We start from the raw sequence: 14,412 nt of genomic DNA, 5'->3' as shown, positions 1-14,412 counted from the left end.
ATTTCTTTTAACTTCACTATCTAGCGCTAAATTTCGCGCCACTGGGTTTTTTATTGCTTGACTGAAGCGTTTTTGTTTCCAAACTACGATGTGATTCATATAATTACCTTAGATTCGTGAACTCAACAAAATACACCGACTGGTCACGGGTTGAAGACAGAGAAACATGTGGTTACCATAGCAATGACGACCCAGACGCTTGACCTCACATAATCTCACGAGACTTTCAAAGAAAGCGCGAGAGGATGGGGCTCCGACTCTTTTGTACTGGAAAAAAAAAGACTCTCTGTCATCAGCAGCTGGACATAGTTTAAAGAAATAATTACAGCTACTGACAGATATTGGCCCTGGCAAAAACAAAAACAAACCCAAAAAAACGTAATAACTTGCCTATATTTCCGAACTTTGGTTCAAATCTACCTTAAAATATTTAATAGTATCCCCCAGCTCGCTATACTAATAATTAACATTCAAGTATGAGCACTATTTTCCATCAGGTACCTTAAACACAGCACCACCTTATTCCTCTCTTCAAACATCTCCCTGAACTCATACAAGAGTCTCATATGTCAGATGTAATGCTGCTAACTGCCTCCTCTCAGACATGCTCTGGACAGTCTCACAAGCAAACACTAATCAGAGTAAACCAAGTTATATCACAACATAAAGAGGCCTGATTAGAAGACTGAGAAGAAGAAAAATACAGATTAGATGTGAAAAGCAGGTTTTTTTGCTTTGCTGTCAGAGATAAAAATCAGGCAGTCTGGCGGTCAAATAAAGGAAGACATAAAAAACAACAATAACAAGAAACCAAAAGAAACCACAGTGTGTGGTCACTGTTTGATATTGCATGATCTTAAGTGCAAAATGATCATTGGAGAAAGAGTGACGGTATGTGTTGCTCACCAAAATATAGAACATACCACAACCCATGGGGCACTAAATAACCATAGACACACATGCATGCATGCATGTGGTAGAAGACAGAGACATGAAACTCAACTAATCGTCACTTTAAATATGTGGGAGGGCTGTGACAAAGCAAGGACTTGAATGGTGACTGACCATTTTCTGCATACAGTTTTTGGGTCCCAATGATCAGTGAATCAGGTCATTTAGATAATACTCTAAAATAACTCCTGATGGGCTAAACTTGCCTTCAGGTGGCATACAAGGCTGTATACTGTGGAGCATAAATGCCACGTAGCAGTCTAAATGTTGCTCTTGTGTAAGTTCACATATTTGGACCAATGGCTGTACATAAACATACATATATACTGCATATAATGTACTGCATATATACAATCTGTGGTTTCGAGAAATTGTATTGGATCTCCTGCTAGTACAACTCGTCAGATTCGTATTTTTCCACTGCACGTAAAGGCGCCATTCACTGCGTCATCAGCACGTGACAACGGGGTACGTAGAATTACTGCGACTGCTCTTCTCAAACAGCAACGGCGTTGTTCTCGGACGTAAATCTGGGGTCCTGTTGCTCCCCTGCTGTTGAGGCTAGTTGGCAGCCGGCTGTGTCTCGGCGGGAGGATGGACAGTGAAATCCAACGGGATGGGAGAGTCCTGGATCTCACCGATGATGCCTGGAGGGAAGACAGGCTGCCGTACGAAGACGTCACCATTCCTTTGGTAAATGTTAATGCTAAGGTTGACGTCAACAAGGACCAACGATTACAGGAAGCAGAAATGTTTTTGCAGGATGCTCCCGAGCAGTGCAGTTTATGAGAGGACACTCCATAATATCCAGCTTTTTACTTAATGCCAGTGACTTAGATTAGCGCTTTATTAATCCCTCGGGTGGGTTCCTCCGGGAAGTTCAGTTTCCAGTAGCAGAGCACCGACAGAAGTTGCATATTACAGAGTTCGAGTATAAAATAGAAAAGAATGAGAGGATATGAACATAAGCTTAAATATACACGTGGTTTTGGGGGGGATTTTGCTTTGGTATACTTCTCTGTCCTGTTCTCGGTTTACAGAAGATGACATGCGCATGCTTACCTGCTTTCTACTATATACACTCATTAGATACACCTTGCCAGGGTTAAAGCCTTCAGAACCTCTCTGATTTGTCATAGCGAAGATTCAACAAGATGCTGGAGACATTTCTGAGATGTTGAACCATGTTGACATGATAGCATCACGCAGTTGCTGTTGATTTGGCCGTCCACGATCCAGATCTCCTACTTGCACTACATGTGCCGTGAACACATCGTGTACAAGAAACAACAACATTTTTCCAGTCTTCTGTTCTCAAAGTTTCATGAGCCTGTGTGAATTGCGGCTTTAGTTGACCGGAGCAGCACCCTGTGTGGTCTTCTGCCGCCGTAGTCCATCTGCTTCATGGTGTGTTGTGCGTTCAAAGCTCTGCGTGCTTGGATTGCCTTCACCTTCCTATCAGCTTGAAACTGTCTGCACATTCTCCTCTGATCTCTAACGTCAACAACACATTTTCACCCATTTGTATGTTACCTTAAACACAAGTTACGGTTTTGTGGGAAAATCCCAGCAGATCACCAGTTTCTGATGCTGGTTTGTTGCAGAGTGAGTTGCCTGAGGCTGAGCAGGACAACGGGGGATCGACAGAGTCTGTGAAAGAGCAAGAGATGAAGTGGACAGACCTCGCCCTGCAGAGCCTACATGAGAACACACCGAGCACCGGAAGCTGAAAGACTAACACAGAATCGAACTGTACAAATAAAATGCGGTTTTGACACACAAATGTGCCGTATCTTCTCTGCGCATTGGCCTTTTACTTGGTGGTGAACCATCCATCACTCTTATTGTAAAACATAAACATTGTTTATACTTTATGAAACTGTGATAAATGTGAGCACATAGTCCTCCTGTTTGTGTGTGCATTTATTAAACCACGGCTCTTATTTCTGCAGCGTTATAACGAGGAGCCCTGGCTTTGAACAGATCTAGTCTCCTGAGTTTGTAACAAAATCATCTCACCTTTACCCATGCAGTAATACCAGAGTTATCTTGCAGGTAGTCTGGCCACTGGATGTCGCTGTACTATAAAAGCAGCCAAATTATTGGGGGAAAAGGTTTGCTCTTATGCTTAAACATGCTTAAAACACATCGATTCAACTTTCAGTTTTCTGCTACAGTTGTGTGTGTAACACCAAATCTGTGCTCGTTACATTCACACCAGTAGTACTACTTAACCCTATGACACTGTTGCTAACATACAGTGTGTTATTTTGCTATGCTTTATTATTTTCATCTTCTGCCTGGGTAGTATCTAGCTAGGGCATCTGCATATTTCGTACCGGCTGTCTCTTTCTTCTGCTTTAGACCATTGGCAGCATAATAGCCTGTTAATGTCCAGAAATGGCTCTCTGCTCTGAGCGTCCATCATCACTGTGTCTGTGCTGCTTCTGTCGTCAGCTTGCGAATCTGGTCACGGGGTCCCTTCCCCAGCAGCGCCGATGGGTGTCGGTACGAGCCTCCCAGGCGATCCCAGAGTGTGAAGTATTGTCCGTAATTGTAGTTGAAGTACAGGTGATGATCAACATGGTGAGCAGCGCCGTTAATCAGAAATATCAGCGGGCCTGGAAGGCGGTAGTCTCCATCGTGGATGGAAATGGTCCAGATGTTGACGAAGACAAAGAGGGAGAGGTAAACCACCTGCAGTTTAAAATAACTCATGTCAGCTGAAGCATTTCACAGTTTGAAGACAACGGTGCACTTTCTCAGTTTCAGTGTATCAACATACACTTTGTCCAGTCACTTAGACGTTTTACTGCAGTTTAATAGCAATAACTTAATGCAGCCCTGATTTACAGCAGGGTTGTCAAACACCAGGCCTCGGGGGCCGGTGTCCTGCAGGTTGTAGATCTCACCCTGGGTCAACACACCCGAATCACATGATTAGTTTTAATACCAGGCCTCTGGAGAACTTCAAGACATGTTGAGGAGGTCATTTAGCCATTTAAATCAGCTGTTATGGATCAAGGACACGTCTAAAACCTGCAGGATCCTCGAGACCTGGAGTTGCCAACCCCTGGTTTACAGCGTGGTCCTCCTTTGACCTCAGATCGGGCATGTCAGTATTTCCTAGCAACAGCAGATGATATGCACCTTGTGGAGAGGGAAGATGAAAGGGTAGATGTGGTACGGTAAGCTCTGCAGGAAGCCATCGAGTGGGTGGAAGGCATGGCTGGCAAACGGTGTTGGTATCTTGAAGGTATGGTGCTGCTTATGTAAGTGCTGAGGGGGAGAAACACAAATGGTGTCAAGTCTGAGATTTTCTTTTAATGAGAAGATACACAAGACAAACGAAGTCAAAGCTGTGGAGTTAAAATAACTATAAGAGTAAAAGAATATTCTACATGTTTCCTTCGGCTGCTCGGTGTTTTACTGTGTGCTAAACCGAGCCTGTAACCTGTTTGGTAAAAACAACTGTGAGCATAAAAGTGCTGAGAAGCCCGAAAGGTCATGAAATCATTGTTTCATGGGTTCATTGGTACAGGTGGACCCTTTTATTATAGGAAGCCACCCACTGACAAAGGTAACTGACTGCCTGGGGCAAGTGTAGGTTGGCAGTACAGATGCTGAAGCTCACCTTGTAAATGTTCTGATGGTGCATGGCGCGGTGAATCCAGTATATACACATGTCAGTAAAGAACAAGAAACCAGTGATGCTTACGAACAGTCGTGACCAGCCTGGAGCAGAGACATACATGAGTTTTCATTTTTGCAGACTCTTTGTGGGTTGGTTAGTTTCAGTGAGTTAATCGCACGCAGCCTTAAAGTGGACACGCTCATTCACTTCATACTTGTCCTTAGTGCAGCCACTCGCCTCTCCCTGAAAAAAGCACTTTAAATCTCATCCCTTCACTTTAAGGCAGCTGTCTTTTGATTGGCTGCCTCACAGAAGCACCCGATTGTGCTAAACACAGCTGTGCAGCTGAGATGACCATATGAGGGATATCTACTCACTATACCGTTGTTTACAGCGCTGTCTTCTTCTTTTTTCACTTAAATGACCTCGGACAAGAAAGCCTAATTTCTGCTGTTCAATACTGAAGAAATTTAAACTTCTTAAAATTATGCAAAATTGCAGAATATTTTTCAGGTTATCTGCTATAAAAAGCCAGACCAGGAAAATCTCCCTCATGTTTTTCTGTGTTTTTATTCTCAGTTACTTTCACCCAAAGGCGTCTGCTGTGATGTTCACAATTCTGATGAAGTCTCATGTGTATCAGTGCTGATAAATGATCAGAATTATAATATTTCTGACTGTCTGAGGCTAAGTTGAATCGAATCAGGACTTTGAGAACCAGAATCGAATGGATTATAGAAATCAGTGATGATACCCAGCCCTAGTGAGCAGCCTGGGCCCGACAGAGTGGATGTAGCTGTAATAAGAAAAGATGAAAAGAACTATTGATAACTTTTTTGTTAAGTTAAGGCCTGATCCGTCTGAAATTCATAGCCAGCTCTGACACGGTGTCATCAATCTTTGAATGCTGAAAAAGCAGCAGTGTGTCCAGAAAACACATTATATGCTGCAATAAATGCCCGAGTGTCCCCTCTAACACTGCCTGTCAGCAGCAGACAGCAGCAAACAGGTCGTCAGAGGAGCCGAGATGATGATTAAGTTTAACATTTTCTACAATATTGACAAAGCACTTTAAGCACAAGTTTGTTAGTTAATAATTTAGAAATGAATATTGTCTGTATGGACTCCCCCCCCAAAGAAAGTGCACATGTAAAACTGCGGTGTTAAGCGATGCGGTTGAAAAATTTGAGTGCGCCTAACTTTTGTGCCGATGCGCCTAAATTTTTAAAGTTAGGCGTACCGGTGTGCCCATGGCAAGAGGTTAGTCTAGAGCCCTGATATATATGCCTGCATATATTGTGCTATTCTTGTGTATTGTCTGTCTTTTTTACTGTTTGTTTATAATGGAGCACTGTAATGAAAAATAATTTCCCCCAGGGATCAATAAAGTATTCTGATTTGAGCCTTTAGCCATATATAAGCATTTTAACAGTACATTCATTAAATACAGTAGGCTCACTTGGAGAATCTCATTTTTAGTTTTACATTAACTGGAGCGAACATGAATCGTGTGCTATAATATGTAAATAACCGTTTTCTCACCCAGGGAGTTTTCACTGACGCTGTCATGAAGTTTGCTGTGTCCTCTGACTTCCCAGAAGAAAAGCACCACGGTGGGAAAACTCATCCAGAAGATGGAGACTGTTCCCAGCTGGATCTCCTTTCTTACTTGATGCTGTTAGTGAAGCAAATGCACAAAGTTGGGGTTTAGGACAACCTTGGTTTGGAAATGGTACCAAAGCTGGCTATCCATCCACTGGCCTACCTCAATAAACTGCGGATGCTTCATGAGCACATGGTCAAACACATAGTAGAAATTAAGAGCACCAAAAACCAGGTAAACCAGCAGAGCTCCCACGTTGGTTACCACCCACAGGCTGATAATCTGGCGCACAGCCCAGCTCTCAGGCCATGAGACCGGGTAAATGTAAGGAGTGAAGAAGTAACAGTCAGCTATGTCCAGCACATGATCCATGGCAGCCTGTGAAGACAGTAAATGATGTCCCGTAGTGCTCTTAGCATACATGAGAGAAAGCAAACCAATCACAGCCCGCTTTGCTAAAATTAGGTGGAGTGGAAACGTTATTATGTTTTAGCGAGAATTGAATAGCCTAAGCTCTGTGGTGTGCACAGCACACACTCAGGGCTGCTTCAGCCAGAGCTTTGAAACTGGATAATCTGTATCATTGCTGCTCTGTCAGAGAGCACATGTACACATTTCACATTTAAGTGCATGAAATACTGCAAAAGGAGCAACAATAATAAGACAGTGAAATATAAGTTTGTGCTGGTACAAAATCCAACACTGCCCCTGCGAGGCCGATGCATAAAACACTCAGCTGTTCACTTTTAAATCTTTTATTTGAACTTTTTCGTTACGTACCTGCTCCCCGCGTCCCTGCATGACTACAGAAGTGCTCTCAAGCTTGTTTCTATAGTAATCGAAAAGCTGTTCTGGATCTGTTTGGTTCAACATGAATCATGAGCATTTCTCACACCTACTCACCCTCTTCACTCAGTGACTGAAAACAAACCGTTGTTTAGTGCACCTACTGCAGCTTCATCTCAGCGGTCAGTTTAAGAAAATCCACCTCAACTTTCCAGGTTTTATCTCATTACTATTTAAAAATTATTATTAGTGAAGCGTTTATTGCTGAATTCATCATTTGTGCTGCACTGACCTGCTTGAGGATGGGCTCTGTCACCAGATTAGAAAGAACCTTCCTAGAAAGTTGATGAGTGCTCACTCCTCCTCTCACAGTCTGTCCAACAGCAGATCATCTGGAACAGAGAAAACGTGGCCCATACGGAAAACTGCTCCGCTGCTAACATGGGTTTACCGTGCAATAGGCCGCCGTCTCCACAAACTGCAAGAGAAGCTCCGGTTTTCTTTCTTTTTTCTTTTTTTTGCGAGGTAGTTGACACCGTGTGCTCAGTGGATCCAAGAAGACACAGACATGCCTGTCCAGGTGGAACAAGATCCCAGCATGCTCAGCAAATAACTCAGAGCTCAGCGGCAGGAGCGCTCCTCAGCTGACACCATTTTCTCACAATATCTGTGCTCATTGAATTAAATATTATATATATATTCTACACAGTTGTGAAATGTGCATTGTAGCAACTCAGCTGTATTATCTCAGTTTTAATGCAAAATAAAATCCCTTGCAATGGTCAGCATGTCATTTTTGCGTGTGTGTAGTGGATGTATCCTGTCCCATGCTGGGCTTGGAAGGATCAAATATAGCAGCTCAGCTGTCTGCCCTGTACACACACACACACACACACACACACACACACACACACACACACACACACACACACACACACACACACACACACACACACACACACACACAGAGTTAAGAGAAGCGAGTCTTGCTGGGAGCATGCCTAACACTTTGTTAGAATATCCCATCAGTGTAAAGTATAGTCTGTCTGTCGGCATTACTGACCTTTGACATAAACACACATCTTGGTGGACAGAACATGCAGACAGTCACTGAGTATGAAATTTAAGACAGCGTAATCACTTCTCAGAATGAGCAGAGCAACACTTGCAAAGAGGCTCTGACCAGGACAGGGGATGTTGTTATGCCACTTCCACACTTTCCTCTCCTATAACTGCTCGTTAACGTGTGTCCATCACATTAAGTCAGGCATTCTAGTTCAAATAGAGCACGTAAGGCCACCTGTGCCATTTGAATTTGGGTTGTTGGTATCTGCCTTTAAATATTTTAACACCAGTTACTTGCACTTGCAGCTGAGTTGTTTCATATTATGCATTCTTGTCCACCAGTAGATACACGTGTAACTGTCTCCCTCTAGCGCTCCCGGACTGAAACAGCACCTTCAGGGAGTAATGGACAGTTCTCACATCCAGGGTCCAAAATGAATCATGTACAAAAACAGGAACTACTGCATATTTATCCAAGCAGTGTATTCATAAAGGATGTATGACAGGTTATTTACATGTAAGGTGGAGCTTTTTTCTTCTCTCTTGTTTTACTTTGTGTCACGTTTGCTGTTAAAATGCTGGCTTTTCATAAAACATGGCTAAAATTTCAAATAATGAAAATGTTCTGCTCCTGGCTCTATATCATGTGGCGGGGGTGGCAGAGCAGGTCAGCCACTAATCAGAAGGTCAGTGGATCCCAGGCTGCCTCCTGACTACATGCCAAATATCCTTGGGCAAGATACTAACCCCGTGTTTGTCTACTGTTGGTGGTCAGAGGGCCCGGTGGCACCAGTGTCCGGCAGCCTCGCCTCTGTCAGTGCGCCCCAGGGTGGCTGTGGCTGCAATGTAGCTGCCATCACCAGTGTGTGAATGTGTGTGTGAATGGGTGGATGACTGGATGTAGTGTGAAGCGCTTTGGGGTCCTTAAGGACTAGAAAAGCGCTATACAAATACAGGCCATTTACCACATCATGTTTCAGTGAGGGGATGGCCTTATTTTGATGACATGACTATATTGATGGTGTGATCTCAGTCACACAGCTGTGGCTAGGAGAACAAAAATCCCTAAAAGCAGCTGTTCAAAACTTCTGCTTGTAAGAAGCAGCCAATCAAAAGGACGTAGGCCAAACAGAGGCGGAGTTATAACAGCTTGTTTCAGACAGTGGCTGAAACACTGCACTGCTGCACTGACATTTTTAAACCGTAAATAATGCAAACGTGTTTTTCAGTGGCAGTGTTTCATTTAAGGGTTAACAAAACATGTATGACCCAGCATGGCGTAGTCTTGGGGTCCTGGGAGAGAGAAGGACGTCTGTTAAGTCTAATTGTTGAATGTTGTCATTGGGCTTCTTAAATTTGTAAGTCTGAGTTCAAGACATTCCTTTGATCCTGACCACCTCTCCAGCCACTCTGTGCTGGGGGAGGTTTTATTGTAGAAGAAGCTTCTGTTGTAAGCTTCCTGCTTTTATGACCCTTTTGGTCAGCAGGAGGTCACACACACACACACACACACACACACACACACACACACACACACACACATTCTTGCACATGCATATACGTGCTTACACATACACACATATAGTGCCTTGTCTTAGAAGGGGGTTTTACAGAGGGAGGTGCTTGTGCTGTGATGTGTATTGTAACAGTTTGTCAATAAATAGCTGTGAGGGAAGCTGCTCTTGGAAGGATTTTGGGCTGGAGACAGGAGCGTGGGCTCCAAGAGCTGGTTCTTGACCAAAGCGTCCCTCGTTAGCGAGTGAAAAACCGCTTGAAGATGTTCTGTTATGTCTTGTTTTCTTCATGATGAATAAGTCTCTAAACTAGCCGGGCTTGTGGAAACACAGACCCAACAACGTCATTCATCCTCACAATCACACAGTGACCAGTTTAGAATCACCAGTTAAACCAACAAACCTGTGTTTGGACTTTGCTGCTAATCACTGCACCAACATGTAACACTGCATCCCAGACAGAAGCATTCAATTTGTTCCAAGTCCTATAAAGTGTCCTCTGTCCCCAGAGACATTTTGGTCTGATGACTCTAAATGAAAAGTTGTGCAGGCACAGAAGGTTGTGTGAACATAGCTGGGACTCCACTAGAGTCCAAGAAAACAAAAAGAAACGGGGGAAAGCACAGTAGTTCCCCTCTCTGTTTTCACCAATGTTTTTGGACAGTCAGCTCAGGTAATTGAGTTATTTAAAGTGTCTTCTTCTTCTTGATTTGTAGGTCTGTGTTAGCAGACCGGAGTACTCTGCCCCCTCCCCAACCCTGGATGAACGATAGGAAATGGATGGACTGAATCTAATTGCAGTATTATTATATTATGACCGATTTTTCCCCTCATAATTGCCATTTTCAGCTGCTTCGCTAAGAAGAGTAGCACTCATCTCTAAAGCTCGTTTCGCTCGTCGCTCCCTGCGGTTTACATCGGCTGACACACTCTTTCTAGAAACCACATGTTAATGGACAAACACTCCAGTGACTGTGTCGAGTGCAGTGAATGATGCTGCCTTCACGCTCCCGTCATGGAAAACCTAAGAATTGTAAATACAGATCGTCTTTATAGACAAATAGACATAAAAAACTAAGCAACCAAGTGCGAAGCATCCAGGATTACGGAAGCCGAGATTAATTTTGTTCTGTTCTATTGTACTCACACATACCGACAAAGCACTTCTTTTAAAGCTCGCCTATTCTGTTTGATTCTTTATTGTTGCGCACCGATGTTTCCCCACGGATATTTTATGCGTTGTGCGATTTTGGTGTTTAATTTCTTGTAAGACTGCTATTATTAAAAATATATATATATTGTGTAACAACAATGCACAACAATTTTCTCTGTCCTCTGTGGGGAGACGCGACGTCTCACGTGCCATATGCACACGGCTCGCTGCTGAATCCGGTATTTCCGATAGCACACGGTACGTGAACGCAGCATATTACAATAGCCTGTTTGCTTCGGTTTGCTCACGAGCGGCCGGGTGCAGCTCGACACGGACAGCAGACAGACGCCAGCTGGTTTGCACCGTGTGCACAGCGCCAGAAACACCCCGTGTTCTCCGCTGCAGTTGTTCAACAACATGATGACTATATTATTTTTATTATAAAAAAAATGAGCAAAACTGAGGAGTCACACGATATATTACATGTGTTATTATTTTTTTTAATGAGCGGTTAGATTTGGATTTAGGATATTTAATGTGGATGTTTACTCCCATGAAATGATCGCACTGTCAAAATAATACCGGCATAGAGTGTATTAGTTTCAATTAATCAAGTATGAGGTTAAGTTTGTTATGAAAATACTGAACGGAAATGTTTTCTGTGAAGAATCTTCGCAGATGCTGAAAAGTTTTTTTGTAATTTTTAAAATAATAGTGTTGGTGATCATTCGTGCGCCCATCCACCCAACATCCTCTCATATTAGCTCCAAATGGTTAATATGAGAGTCACTTCCATCCATATAAAACTAAGACGTTCTGATTGGAGACCCGCACTTCATGTAGCCCATTCTACATGAATCAGTGTTGGTGAGCGTTTGTGACCGTGTGTTCACATCTCCGTGTAGCCTGAAGATGTTCTCCTCTGTTTAAATACATGAATTAATTGCATGCTTGAATTTCTCCAGGAGTTGACATTCTTATATAATGTTCAGGCAGCAGGCCATAGATCTGGCTATGAGGATCTCTCTGTTCCCGCTGCTGAAAGGTTGGACCATGCCGTGTGCACAAACCTCTTCGTAATCATTAACCACGTGATTGCGTGTAGCTTGACAGGCGTGTTTTGCACTCGGCTCTGTTGTTCCCAGGACGCTATAAAACAGCCACTCCTACACCGTCATTCACAACATTCACTCAAGTCCCGAAGACACGAGAGCAACGCCAGCATCACTCTGAACGAGCCATCAACTGAGAAATGGACCCCTGCGAGTGCGCCAAGAGTGAGTATTCCTGCCGCTGTTTAACAAGGCTATTTAATGCGCTGCTTGTTACCAGCGGACCACATGAAACTCAACTGACCTTTTTTTATGTGCAGCTGGAACCTGCAACTGCGGAGGATCCTGCACGTGCACAAAGTGCTCATGCAAGAGCTGTAAGAAGAGTAAGTCTAACACCTCACAGCACAGCAAACAGTAATCTGTCGACCTGTTAATGTTACGCTCCTGTTTATCTTCCCAACATGCATAGTGTGAAGATTGTGTCTTATAGTCATGCGCCATTTCTTCAAAATTCCGCATTTGATGCCATTAAAAAAAACAAAATGCGCAGCGGCTCGAATTGCTTTAGTGAGATCTGTAGTTTTCTTTGTGTTCTGTCAGTAATGATGTCTGTCACTGCAGGCTGCTGCGACTGCTGCCCATCCGGCTGCAGCAAATGCGCCTCTGGCTGCGTGTGCAAAGGGAAGACGTGCGACACCAGCTGCTGCCAGTGAGGAGTCTGCAGCATCAGCTCTCTGCTGAAATTATGGAGTCATTTATTTGCCACTAATCATAAATTTACACGTCCACGAAATGGTGACGGATGATTTTGTACTTGTCTTTGGGTGTCTGAAATAAACATGTTTATTGACGCTATGACCTGTCTGGTGTATTAATTCAGCTGATGTCAGTGCATCATTTCACTCTGGTCACGCTCTGTGGTACTTTGTGTAATGCTGGAATCTTCATCTTGGAATAAGGACTAAAATTAAATTGACTCATGATTGCTACTAAACTGTGTGGCCCACTTAAAAGGCTCTTGCAGGGATGCAAAGAAACTGTTCTCAAATCTAAAGTTGGAAGTCCAAATGCATTAGCTGGCGTATTAGCATTTGCAAAACTGAAGTTGTAACTTGAACTGAACAAAAGCTGCTATAAAATTAGTCCAGAACTGTTACACGTGGCTGTGAGCCAGCAGACTGAAAATGTCTGCCCCGTTTAACCAGAAATGGAATTTAAACTTATTAGCCCGTTTGCCTAGTTGAATGGGGTGGGGGCAAATACGTAATATCCTTTTTGCAGGCTCTTGATCCTTTGTCTTTCCCCTCACCTCCAATCATGGCCTGTTACGTGCTGGCTCAAAGAGGATCCTCCTCTGCTCTGTTACTGTAGCCCAAGGGTGGACCGGTGTCCTGCAGGTTTTAGATGTCCTTGATCCAACACAGCTGACTTAAATGACCCCCTCAACGTGAGGCCTGGTAATGAACTGAACATTTGATTCAGGTGTGTTGACCCAGGGTGAGATCTGAAACCTGCAGGACACCTGCCCTGGAGGTGCTTGCAAAGAGCACTATTGTTGTGAGGTAGTGTTACATACATACGTTTAATCTGTAATAAAGTTGTATTTCTTGGTTTGGGGTTGTAATAAAATCTATTTATTTTGAGTTTCGCGGAACGATCTGTGAAGGCGGAACAAATATTCGGCACTTGGGTTTCTCGCGGGAACAATATCGTCGGTGCACACAGGAACTATTGCGTTGTTTCTATTTTCTGGGCAAGTTTGGCTGTAGCGGTGTTTCTGATCCCGTCCTGGTAGTAAAATACACCCACGCGTGTGAACATGCCGAAGGTGGTTTCCAGGAGCGTCGTGTGCTCGGACACCAGAGACCGGGAGGAGTACGACGACGGAGAGAAGCCCCTCCACGTCTACTACTGCCTGTGCGGCCAGATGGTTCTGGTCCTGGACTGCCAGCTGGAGAAGCTGCCCATGAGACCCCGGGACAAAGCCCGGGTGATCGACGCCGCCAAACACGCTCACAAGTTCTGCAACGTGGAGGAGGACGAAAACACGTACATCAAGAGAGCCGAGGGTATCGAGAGGCAGTACCGCAAGAAGTGCGGCAAATGCGGCCTGCTGCTCTTCTACCAGCACCAGGAGAAGAACAACCCGGCCACCTTCATCGTGGACGGGGCCGTGGTCAAGTTCGGGCAGGGCTTCGGCAACACCAGCGTCTACAGCCAGAAGCAGCCCGAGGCTCCCAAGAAAGTCCGAGTGATGATGACCAAGCGGACCAAAGACATGGGCAAGTTCAGCTCCGTCACCGTCTCCACCATCGACGAGGAGGAGGAGGAGATCGAGGCCAGGGAGGTGGCGGACTCCTATGCCCAGAATGCCAAAGTGATCGAGAAGCAGCTGGAGAGGAAGGGCATGAGCAAGAGGAGGCTGCAGGAGCTGGCTGAGCTGGAGGCCAAGAAGGCCAAGATGAAGGGCACTCTCATTGATAATCAGTTCAAATAGTTGGAGTCTGAGGAGACTCTGCCTGGGACTCGGTGTACAGGACTGATGAGTGTAGCAGTCGTATCATAAGAATGTGATCTGGCCTTTAAATTAGTTTGTCATAATGTTTTGTACATACAGGAAAAGACAAAATAAACATTTTTTGTTGTTGGTA

The 14,412-nt window shown here is 44.2% G+C and overlaps 4 protein-coding genes across 4 annotated transcripts; 3 read left to right on the top strand and 1 right to left on the bottom strand.

Annotated features, from left to right (window-relative positions):
- The first annotated feature begins 1,415 nt into the window (after positions 1 to 1,415).
- anapc13 (anaphase promoting complex subunit 13) lies at positions 1,416 to 2,855 on the top strand. The gene is made up of 2 exons (XM_082540335.1): positions 1,416 to 1,644; positions 2,556 to 2,855. Exons 1-2 carry the CDS (start codon positions 1,546 to 1,548, stop codon positions 2,679 to 2,681), a joined length of 225 nt encoding a protein of 74 aa, XP_082396461.1. The 5' UTR covers positions 1,416 to 1,545; the 3' UTR covers positions 2,682 to 2,855.
- Positions 2,856 to 2,938: 83 nt separating this feature from the next.
- On the bottom strand, positions 2,939 to 7,966 carry LOC309710661 (lathosterol oxidase-like). Its single transcript, XM_082540333.1, has 5 exons — positions 6,351 to 7,966; positions 6,128 to 6,260; positions 4,586 to 4,686; positions 4,102 to 4,230; positions 2,939 to 3,648 (listed from the first exon to the last, which is right to left on the bottom strand). Exons 1-5 carry the CDS (start codon positions 6,609 to 6,611, stop codon positions 3,379 to 3,381), a joined length of 894 nt encoding a protein of 297 aa, XP_082396459.1. The 5' UTR covers positions 6,612 to 7,966; the 3' UTR covers positions 2,939 to 3,378.
- Positions 7,967 to 11,849: 3,883 nt separating this feature from the next.
- mt2 (metallothionein 2) lies at positions 11,850 to 12,616 on the top strand. The gene is made up of 3 exons (XM_082541839.1): positions 11,850 to 11,983; positions 12,079 to 12,144; positions 12,383 to 12,616. The coding sequence occupies exons 1-3, from the start codon at positions 11,959 to 11,961 to the stop codon at positions 12,472 to 12,474; spliced, it is 183 nt and encodes a 60-aa protein (XP_082397965.1). The 5' UTR covers positions 11,850 to 11,958; the 3' UTR covers positions 12,475 to 12,616.
- Positions 12,617 to 13,269: 653 nt separating this feature from the next.
- steep1 (STING1 ER exit protein 1) lies at positions 13,270 to 14,412 on the top strand. Its single transcript, XM_082540334.1, has one exon. The coding sequence runs from the start codon at positions 13,581 to 13,583 to the stop codon at positions 14,256 to 14,258; it is 678 nt and encodes a 225-aa protein (XP_082396460.1). The 5' UTR covers positions 13,270 to 13,580; the 3' UTR covers positions 14,259 to 14,412.

Source organism: Aulonocara stuartgranti (assembly GCF_965226115.1).
Source record: "Aulonocara stuartgranti genome assembly, chromosome: 7".
Lineage (NCBI taxonomy): Eukaryota > Metazoa > Chordata > Actinopteri > Cichliformes > Cichlidae > Aulonocara > Aulonocara stuartgranti.
Note: the sequence above shows the minus strand (reverse complement) of the source record. Positions and strands in the feature narration are given on the sequence as shown.

What these genes read in the sequence shown, in the direction of transcription:
- LOC309710661 (XM_082540333.1), bottom strand. Translation starts at nt 6,611, where the DNA reads ATGTATGCTAAGAGCACTACGGGACATCATTTACTGTCTTCACAGGCT. An exon ending in AGCATCCGCAGTTTATTGAG is followed by an intron (nt 6,261 to 6,350) that starts GTAGGCCAGTGG and finishes CTTCACTAACAG; the next exon opens with CATCAAGTAAGAAAGGAGAT. An exon ending in ACCATCAGAACATTTACAAG is followed by an intron (nt 4,231 to 4,585) that starts GTGAGCTTCAGC and finishes TCTCCCCCTCAG; the next exon opens with CACTTACATAAGCAGCACCA.
- mt2 (XM_082541839.1), top strand. Translation starts at nt 11,959, where the DNA reads ATGGACCCCTGCGAGTGCGCCAAGA. An exon ending in CCCCTGCGAGTGCGCCAAGA is followed by an intron (nt 11,984 to 12,078) that starts GTGAGTATTCCT and finishes TTTTATGTGCAG; the next exon opens with CTGGAACCTGCAACTGCGGA. An exon ending in ATGCAAGAGCTGTAAGAAGA is followed by an intron (nt 12,145 to 12,382) that starts GTAAGTCTAACA and finishes CTGTCACTGCAG; the next exon opens with GCTGCTGCGACTGCTGCCCA.
- steep1 (XM_082540334.1), top strand. Translation starts at nt 13,581, where the DNA reads ATGCCGAAGGTGGTTTCCAGGAGCGTCGTGTGCTCGGACACCAGAGAC.
- anapc13 (XM_082540335.1), top strand. Translation starts at nt 1,546, where the DNA reads ATGGACAGTGAAATCCAACGGGATGGGAGAGTCCTGGATCTCACCGAT. An exon ending in AAGACGTCACCATTCCTTTG is followed by an intron (nt 1,645 to 2,555) that starts GTAAATGTTAAT and finishes GGTTTGTTGCAG; the next exon opens with AGTGAGTTGCCTGAGGCTGA.